At 41.3% G+C, this 9,821-nt stretch overlaps 2 protein-coding genes across 2 annotated transcripts in view; both read left to right on the top strand.

The window, feature by feature from the left end:
* The first annotated feature begins 379 nt into the window (after nt 1-379).
* Nucleotides 380-7,780, top strand: LOC106523709 (myeloid-associated differentiation marker homolog). The gene is made up of 2 exons (XM_014017234.1): nt 380-483; nt 4,427-7,780. The coding sequence occupies exon 2, from the start codon at nt 4,551-4,553 to the stop codon at nt 5,397-5,399; it is 849 nt and encodes a 282-aa protein (XP_013872688.1). The 5' UTR covers nt 380-483; nt 4,427-4,550; the 3' UTR covers nt 5,400-7,780.
* A 909-nt stretch (nt 7,781-8,689) lies between these two features.
* LOC106523708 (GTPase IMAP family member 7-like) overlaps nt 8,690-9,821 on the top strand; it is a 5,583-nt gene continuing 4,451 nt past the window's right edge. The window contains exon 1 of the mRNA XM_014017232.1: nt 8,690-8,710. Within this exon, the coding sequence (XP_013872686.1) occupies nt 8,704-8,710 (7 nt within the window). The 5' untranslated portion in view covers nt 8,690-8,703. The remainder of the gene's footprint in view (nt 8,711-9,821) is intronic.

Here is a 9,821-nt window from a genome sequence, read left to right as displayed (position 1 = left end):
CTGTGTTTTTAGGGTTATTAACGAAGTTCGTGTACTCAGACCAGTAATATTTGGGGTCCCAAGTTTTGCCATGGATATTTTGTGGGTCAGAAGATAAAAAGTTTGGGAACCACAGATGTAAACAATGTAGCACAAATTTCATTCTTGCATGGGACCATGCATTGATGACATTTACCTTTATATATGTTAGTTCCCCTCTGGGATCAGTAATGTATTTTTAAATATATATAGATATATATACATATATATCCTTGCTGATGCGGAAATAGATCCTAAGGAGAGGGAAGTGGTGACCTTACTTGGCTTTGAAGAGGACTGTCGTTTTCAGGCGRTAGTTTCAGCATTACCAAATATGGTCATGGAAAGGGGCGTGGCCTAAATTCCGCTTTGATGATGTTGCTGCCCAGTCGAGTGAACGCACGGGAACTTACCAAGGATTTTCTGGGCAAAAGTTATGATCAATAACTCCAAGACAAGACATCGGTAAGATTGCTCTAGTCGAGACACGTGTTTAACTGTCGTATGAAGACGTCATGCAGGAGTTTAGTCCTCTTTGATTGGGATCTGTTTCTGGAACAATGGGCGCGGTATGTCCGCTATGTGGGCCGGGTAATAGTTTATCACTGACATGCCTGGTCTCTTTAGCAGAATACAGCCTTATACCAGGGATCATACCTGTAAAAATAATGGAAAATGCAATAAGTAGGCTTTGAGAGGAGTTCAGATACGTCGATTTATTTATTTATTTATTTATTTATTTATTTATTTATTTATTTAGTTTTCATTATTGAGCACGAGCAGCTGTATTAATTAAGATATTTACAGTAGAGGGGGGTCTGCATAGTTTCTAGAGAAACAATAATGCATGAATACCTTCTGTACACTGTCAAACCTATGAAACCAAAAGGAGGTTTCCTGACTGTAGCAACAGGCCACAGTCATCAACCACATCTTTTTTTCAATATTCACAGCAGCTTAACACTTTTCTTCTTCTTCTTTTTTTCTTTCTTTTTTATGCTCAGCAAAATTCCTTAAAAACTCAAGAATGTGTTCGGCTTGTGTCCAAAAGGAGGTGTGCGGACGGGAATTTCTTCAGTATGTAAATAAGACTGGAAAAAAATTAAATAAAATATTTCTATTCAGTTCTATTCAGTTTATTTATATAACACCAAGTCACAACCATTGTTTCAGTATGCTGTACAAAAACAGTCRGCAGATTGCTTTGAATCACTTTGTCTCATCCTGAAAAACTCAAGAATGTGTTAGGCTTGTGTCCAAAAGGAGGTGTGTGGACGGGAATTTCTTCAGAATCTAAATAAGACTGTGACAGGGAAAAAAAGCTCTAAACCAATAAATTGTGGGCTTGTTTTATTCACAGTAAGTGTGGTTTTATTAGGCTACTTTTCTTTGCTTTGGTTCATGATGAAATCAGCTCCTCAGAGCTGCTTCCTGGGTGTGTACTGTATGTTTCATTAGTACAGGAAACAAGACACTCAATGAGCTCAGTGGCTAACRACATTACCAATTTCAGGTCGAGCGGAGGCAGATACATTAGTGTACCATCGACAGCATACCGCCAYAAAATATAAAACTATCTGTTGCAGCGGAAGCCATGTTGTTTGATCTGTTGCTACAATATCTGCGTGTTTCAGGTTAAACCCACCAAACACAGATGAGAAGATAACGTGAACTCAAATAAAGCACTAAATCAATTCAAAAATAGTCCAAAAATATAGATTCTGCAGGTTTTGTGCGCTTGCATTAAAGTAATCCTGCAGATTGTCCTGATGCATCTCAGTAATCCAGGTAAAAAATCAAAAAGAAAAAAGTTGTATAGGTCTTCTGGACGCGTTCTTCTCTAATGAAACGTTTCGTCTCTCCTCCAAAAGACTTCTTCAGTCTGAGAGTTTCAGGCAAAATTCAGGCTTTTAAGCACTGCCTCCATGTGACYGATACTCACATCACATGGCTATCGTTGACACCTAATTAACACCYATTGTTAACAGGGGGTGGAGTGATACTGCCAATGGCAGTGCTGTAGGAGGGGGACAACTAAAAATGGAGGCCTCCACCTCTGTTTAATGATGGACGGTCTTTCTTTACAAAAATGGCTTCTTTTACTCCTCTCTCAAACCAACGTTCCTCTCTATCAAGAATGAGAACATCCTCATCTCTGAAAGAGTGACCGCTGGCCTGTAGATGAGTGAAAACTACAGAGTTCTGGCCATTAGATGTAGCTCGTCTGTGTTGGGACATTCTTTTGAACAGTGGCTGCTTTGTTTCCCCGATGTATAACTGGTCGCAGTCCTCCTGGCACTTAACAGCATATACAACATTGCTCTGTTTGTGCCGGGGCACTGGATCTTTGGGGTGAACCAGCCTTTGCCGTAATGTGTTTTGGGGTTTGAAAGCTACTGGGACATCATGTTTAGAAAATAAACGTCTCAGTTTCTCTGAAACACCTGCAACATACGGAATAACCACTGGTTTGGGTCTGGGTTTGGGGTCTTCATTTTCACCTGAAGGTTGCGTGGAGTCCTGTCTGTGTTTCCTGTCTGCTTTCAGGAAAGCCCAGTCAGGATAACCACACTGCTCCAGGGCCTGTCGTGTGTGTGATTTCTCTTTCTGCCTGGCTCCTGGGTTTGTAGGGACACTGTCTGCTCTGTGGTACAGAGTCCTGATCACTCCTAACTTGTGTTCCAGTGGGTGGTGGGAGTCAAAACGCAAATATTGGTCTGTGTGGGTGACTCTCAGACTGAAGAAGTCTCTTGGAGGAGAGACGAAAGAACCCGTCCAGAAGACCTATACAATTTTTTTCTTTTTTTTTTATTCAGTTTATTTATATAGCGCCAAGTCACAACCATTGTTTCAGTATGCTGTACAAAAACAGTCAGCAGATTACTTTGAATCMCTTTGTCTCATCCTGAACAGCTCAGTGGTGACAGTGGAAAGGCAAACCTCCCTTTAACAGGAAGAAATCTCCAGTAGAGCCAGAAACAGGATCAGGACAGGCAGCCATCTGCCATCGACTGGCTGGGTTTGAGGACAGGAAAGAGACACAGAAGGACCGGTCCAGGTGTATTTTCCTCTGGAAGAGAGAGAAAGAAAACACATTATTGACAGGAATAATTATAATGAACATGTAGAGGAGAGAGACTAAAAACAGCAGCAGAGTGAGGAAATGTGGTCAGTTTGTGCTCCAGCAGTCTTAACTTATAGCAGCATAACTAAGGAATAACTCACCAACCCTAACTATAGGATTTATCAAAAAGGAAAGTTTTAAGTCTAGTCTAAAAAGTAGACAGAGTGTCAGCCTCACAAGTAGAAACTGAATATTAGTCCTGAGAACTGAAAGCTTTGCCTCCCATTCTACTTTTAGAAACTCTAGGAACAAGTAAACCTGCATTATTACAAACTATGAAATCAAACGTAAAACATTTTATCCCGAACTATGTCAAATGGTGCAGCTGCAAAGAGTTTACTACAGTGTTCCAGATATAGGGACATGTAATTCTGAAATGTGGATTTACACTCACTGTAAACCAAGCTTTCAGCTCACTCAGACAAATCTGTAGCAGTACTTTAAGAATTGTTGGACTTGTGTCCCAAACTGCTCTTCTACAGTATAGATGTGTCCATTGTTGACCTTTATTCACTTTGACTGTTAAGTACATAAATATGTGGTGGTTGGCAGCTGTTCACAAATATTACTAACCATTTTTTATTTAATTGCTAAGGACATTTTTTTAATTCTTAGTGGACCTCATGACATGGCAGCAACTATCATTTAAAGCTTAGATATCTCCACTTGCTCAGCAAATTAAAGATGTTTCATTCTCGTTCTTAAAAGATTATAGTTRTGTTTACCTGGCTCTGTCTGAGAGTATTAAATAAAGACTCCTCAATCAGCGTGCAGCTGCTTGTATTTGTACCCTAAAGCAWATTTTGGTTGTGTTAAAGTATGTCTGGTTTGACTTTAGATCAAACCCAGCAGACTTTGGACACAAGAGGGCACCTTCTTCAAGCCCATGCAGAGACCATCGCAGCTCTCTTTGGTTTAAACTGAGGGACTTTCCAACAAACACAAGCAGCCTAAGTTAAACTTCCTGTGTGAGCAGGTCACGTCATGAACAGGAAACCTCACACATGCCTCAGCTTTTACGCAACTTCACTGAGAGCCTATAGACGCATTAGTCAATAATGAGCCACATATTAGTCCTTACATTTGTGGTGACAGAGTTCATGTGAAACAAAGATTCAGAACATGATTTTTAGCCTTTAAACTCCCCCAAAAAGTCTAATGGTGAGGTGGAATCAGGAGGATTAGCTAACAATGAAACCTGTTTTATATCAAGCCATATTATATTTTAAACTTTTTACCTACTTTTTAAGCTTTATTTTGATTAAATGTCTTTTCTCTTTGCAGAGCATACAATAAATGCCAACAGAAGTGTGTGACAATCTACCAGCACCGGATCTCACGTTCAGTTAAAGTTTCATTGTAATCTTTGCTGAAACCCCCTGCCATCGACTGTGACTGACATCCCACCATGCCCCTTGTTGTGTTCCCCACCTCCCAGCTGCTATGGGTGCGTGTCGCCGCCGTGTTGTTCACCTGCGTCGCGTTCAGCGTCGCAGCACACGGGGCCGCGCTGCCCCACGTAGGCATGGCGGACTGGTGCATCTTCTGCTGGGCGTTCAGCTTCGCCTGCACCCTGCTGGTCCTGCTGGTGGAGCAGTGCGGCCTCCAGGCCCGGATCCCCGTCTCCTGGACCAACTTCCCCATCACGGTCGCCAGCTACGCCGCCCTCCTCTGCCTCTCGGCCTCCATCATCTTCCCGGTGTTTTACCTCAGGAATGTCCCGTACAAGGAGACTCGTGACCATCGCATTGCCTCCACGGTCTTCTCCTGCCTGGCTGCGGTGGCCTACATGTGGGAGGTGAGCCTGACCAAAGCCAGGCCAGGAGAGGTGGCTRGTTACATGGCTACAGCTCCAGGTTTGATGAAAGTCTGCCAGACCTTTGTGGCCTGTGTCATCTTCATTCTGGTCAGCTCTCCGGTGTCCTATGACCAGCACCCAGCCTTGAAGTGGTGCATGGCGGTGTACTGCATCTGCTTCATCCTTTCCATGGCCATAGTGGTGCTGTGTGTGGGGGAGTGCACAGGCTGCCTCCCCATCCCGTTCTCCAAGTTCCTGTCAGCCTACGGGCTCCTGGCCGTCATCATGTACCTGACCGCCACCATCTGTTGGCCCGTGTTCCAGTTCGACAAACAGTACCAGGGCAGGGGAAGGGACTCGCGTGAGCTGATCACTGTGGCCGTGCTCACTGCTCTCAACTTCCTGTTTTACCTCGCTGACCTGGCTTACACGGCCAGGCTGGTGTTTGTCAGTGTCTGAGCTGAGAGGGAGTGAAGAACACGTCAAACAGCAGGGAGCTTAAATGGCACCAAGGAGCAGATGACAAAAGGGCAAAGACAAGTCTATTTGTGTTATGCTCCCTAATGCTAACCCTGATCAAATGAGGAAGCCTCCAAATGAGCAGTAGATTGCAGAAGTATTCACTTCCTTCGTAATGTTTATTTTATTGTAATGTAGTAGWTCTAATTGGAATGTTTATTTGACCATAGCTAAAATTCATATAAAATACCTTAAGAAATTTGCATCAGTTTCAGCATTGAGTTTATTTAGGTTCATTTTTATGAGTTACATACATCTGGCCACTGGACTTTTTGTCCTTTCCTCATGACCAAACTGCTCCAGCTCTTTTATGTTGGTTGGGTGCTGCTTTAAATCTAACCAGAGATTCTTTGATAGATTGAGGTCCAAGCCTTGATTGTTTCTTCTCAAACAGGGTCATTTTTTCGTCTGAAAAGTGAACCTCTGTTTKGGTATCAAATCCCTGGAAGACCTCTCGAGAATTTCTGTAATTTACTCTTTCCAACTTAAAAGAAAAAAACTGACCATTTTCTCTGTTTGTGTTGATGAAAAACCTCAAAATGATGCTGCCGCCACCATGCTTTATTGTGGGGAGGGTGGTGCATGTCTGCCTGTTTTATGTTTTAAGTGATATTTTTTCCCCCAGTTACTCTTCCATGAGCTCTAGCTCTGTGCAGCCTGTATTGGTCAGATGATGCCATCAGTAGCTGTCCAGCTCCATCAGGAATATCTTTGTCCTGCTTTATGTTGCTGTGATTAGCGCCCTCTTTACCTGGTCTATGAGTTTTTGCTGTAGTGACAGAATCTCTCCAGTGGATTAAAAAATGCTCGTGGGATTTTAATTTGYATGTGTTTGTCTTCATGTTGTTCTTGCRTGGAGGCAGCCAGAGGCGGACCAATTTAGGCAGCACCACTCGTCAGTGGTTAGCATTGTTGCCTCACAAGACCTCTCAAGAAGGGTCTTAACGGCAGCATTCACACCAGGGGGTTTGATCAGCGAAGCGACCAGTACAKTTCCTGTTTCAATTAGAATTTGTTTTTAAACAGTCGTCCTCATCTTGCTGTTCACATTTCGACATCATGAGACCAAGACGACACCTAAAAATTAATCAGCAGAACCTCTCCAAATATCACTAACTCTTTGTGAGTAGTGTATGTTTCATTAAGTTATTATATATTGTTAAGTACCAAATACATTTAGACCAAATTATCATTATGCATTATATCAGCTGATCTGATTTGTAAAGATCAGCATCTGCCTTCGAAAAACACATGTATCTGCTGACCTCTAGCTGTAGCCCGTAGAGGTGTTGATTCTGGGCACTGTATGAACAGAAAATGTGGGTATTATTTCACCAATGATTTGAGTAATTTTGTGAAGGTAATGGTAGAAGCTTCAAAGCAAAAAGTGTAAGTATTAGCGGTGCACAGATTACATTAATTTTAGGAGATCGGCCGATACTTTAGATAAGATTGTGGGGGACAAGATCAGCTTCTCATCTAACTCCACAAAGTTCTGAAAATCAGCCACTGTTCTCTTTTGGTCTCCTCTGCATACTACCTAATGTCTCGTTAAAAAAAGTTTGTATTGTTTCAAGGGTATTCAATGTTTTTCAAGATTAAAACATGGAAGTTGTATTGCAAACTTATAACACCCGACAGTGTCAGCTATTTAAAAAATCARTATCGGCCAAAATCTGAATCAGCAGGTCAGACTTTTTAAAGATCTTGATCGGCCAGACAACTGCAATAGATGTACCCCTAGTAAGTACCCACATAACAAAATGTGTATGGCCCAGTCCTGGCCCATACAATGCCTTAACATTCAGCCCAGATACCACAAAGAATGAAAGCCCTTTTGTGACCCAGAAGTGGTCCATGCTTGGGGCAGCAACAAGTAWACCAAACCACAATTGGAACAGTTGTGGCATGCCATCTAAAAAYGGGGCCATCAYTACCAGGCCTGGCCCACATCAAGTTGACAAACCATTTGCAGTGCCAGCTTGACACCAGATCTGACCCACACCTGTCTGCATGCAGCACTTTTCAGTTTTATATACTTTTAAAATGTATCRGATACAGGTTTTCCTCATTCCGTTGCAATACTTTTGTAGGATTATTACTTCTAATCAAAAATAAATCCTAATAAATTCCAGGCCGATTAGTAAAAATAAACAAATTCCAGATTTGAATTATTTTGCAACCTATTGTTTGTGTATACTTTCACTTAATCACAATGGCGCAGTATTAACCTTTTATTGTGAAATGATTGGTGTTAAATTTGTGTCTAAAGCAAGTATTGCATGGATCCAAATGTCTGCTTTTGCTTCACAGTGTAGCAACAAATAAGAAGAAAAGAAAGYTGGTAGCACACTGGAACACTTTCACCATGAACCAACACAAATGATGTTAAATTTGTGCTTTTTACTGCCATCTGTAGTTAAATGTTTGAGAAGACCTTATTTGAATAAATAAATGTGTCAACTCAAATCAGTGGGGTTTTGATTTTCTGTGATGGTTGCAGAGCGTAAAGCAGGTTCTGGTTGGTAAATACAGGAAACGATAAAGGAAAAAAGACGCATGTGTTGATGCATCAGGAAACGAGCAGACTGAGTCATTCTGRAATTTATTTTTTACTTCTGACACCCACATTTCACCTCTTTTACAAGCTGCAAGAATAAGTTTAGATTCTCGTGTTTAACTGTTTCTACACAATCATTTAGCAAGACATGTCTGTTTAATTTATATATCAGCTGATTGTGATCACTTCAAATGCAGAAAACCAGTGACTGTTCTGCTTCCGGCGGGTTTCGATGCCTTTTCCTGAAGCAACAGCAGCAGCAAGTAGCACATTTAGGCAAGCTGACTGTAGTTTTTTTTTTCTCTAAACAGAACTAAAGTTGCTAATGGAGCTTGGTGTATAAAAAGGCTTCCTGCAAAAATAGATTAAAAAAATGTTAGTCGTCTTCTTGCTTTTGCAAGAAAGCGTCACACCACATGGGTATAAAGACCAAAGTGTCTAAAGTTTGATAAATAACACGATGATTGTATTTCAGTGTGCATTTTAACTGCTAAATGATGTGCTGTTTTAGTGCTTTTGCTTAGTGCCACTACCAATCAAGGTCCTATGTGGGTGTACCGCAGAGGTGGTAGTCACAGTAGGCAAGGGTTCAGGAAGTGAAACTCACTATAGTGCCATAACAGCACAGTAGTTCAGACACATTCAGTCACTCCGGTACGTTCAGACTACAACTGCTCCCCAACAATGAATGGTAGGTTGTTTTCTGTAAGATACGGATGACCAAAACAATATTTTTATCTTTCTGGAATTTTTCTTAGCTGTATGATGGAAGTGTTGGTTTAGTATTGTAGTATGTGGGTTTCCTCCTGGTGTTCCAGTTTCCAACCACAATAAAAAAAAACATCAATTTTATGGACAAATTAGTGTACCAGTTAACCTATGTAGAGGGAGAATAGTTGTCTCTTCCAGGTTGCTTCTCACCCAGTGACCGTCTAAGACAGGCACCAGCTCCTGGTGACCCTGAATTTAAAAAAAATGGAATGAGAAAATGTGATTGCTTCTTACATTTTTTGTTAATGAGTATTATGACTGAGCTTATGTATTTTATACAATGTATGGGCAATCATTAGATAAGATGTTTAGGAGAGTTATTACGGTAAATAAAATGTGACAGCTCAGTTATGCGGCTACAGTAGCTTGGCAGTCAGAGTCACTGTCTTGTAAGGCTGCATGTTAGAGCCCAGGGCCCGTATTTATCAAACTTCTTAGAGTGGATTTATAGTGCTGAAAATTTCTTCGATTTTGTCCTACTCTCAGACTTAAGTGTAAGTACCAGTTATCAAAATTCTTAAGTCTAAAAATCCCTCTTACTCACCCAAAATGTTAAGACTGCTCCAGAGGACTCTTAAGTGGTTAAGAGTTGCTACTAGGGGTCTGAGATGGACTGAAGACAGAAATCACAGCTGTGTCATCCTCAACAATACTCTGCACCACCCCAAAAACTGCGCTAAGTGGTCCGGGGGTCTCCCACCTGAGTGTTATTCTCAGTTACAATGTACAGAGTAACTAAATAGCTTCTGGAGAGAATATTAAACTATCAGCTGGTGAGTGAAAGCAAACATGATGCTGTCAAATGTCTTGATTTTTTTTTTGTTTTCCTTCCACTGGTGAAGTTGGAATTGAACTTTTCTTTTATTTTTTTATTTTTTTAACTCAAACTTCATGAAAGCTGTTATTTCATAAAATAAAACAAAATCTGTAGCGTGCGGGGGCCGTGTCTCAGACCAACCAGATAATGACCGAGCGGTGTGTGTGTGTGTGTGTGTGTGTGTGTGTGTGTGTGTGTGTGTGTGTGTGTGTGT

This window comes from Austrofundulus limnaeus, unplaced genomic scaffold (assembly GCF_001266775.1).
Source record: "Austrofundulus limnaeus strain Quisiro unplaced genomic scaffold, Austrofundulus_limnaeus-1.0 Scaffold164, whole genome shotgun sequence".
Classification (NCBI taxonomy): domain Eukaryota; kingdom Metazoa; phylum Chordata; class Actinopteri; order Cyprinodontiformes; family Rivulidae; genus Austrofundulus; species Austrofundulus limnaeus.
This window is presented reverse-complemented; position numbering and strand designations above follow the sequence as displayed.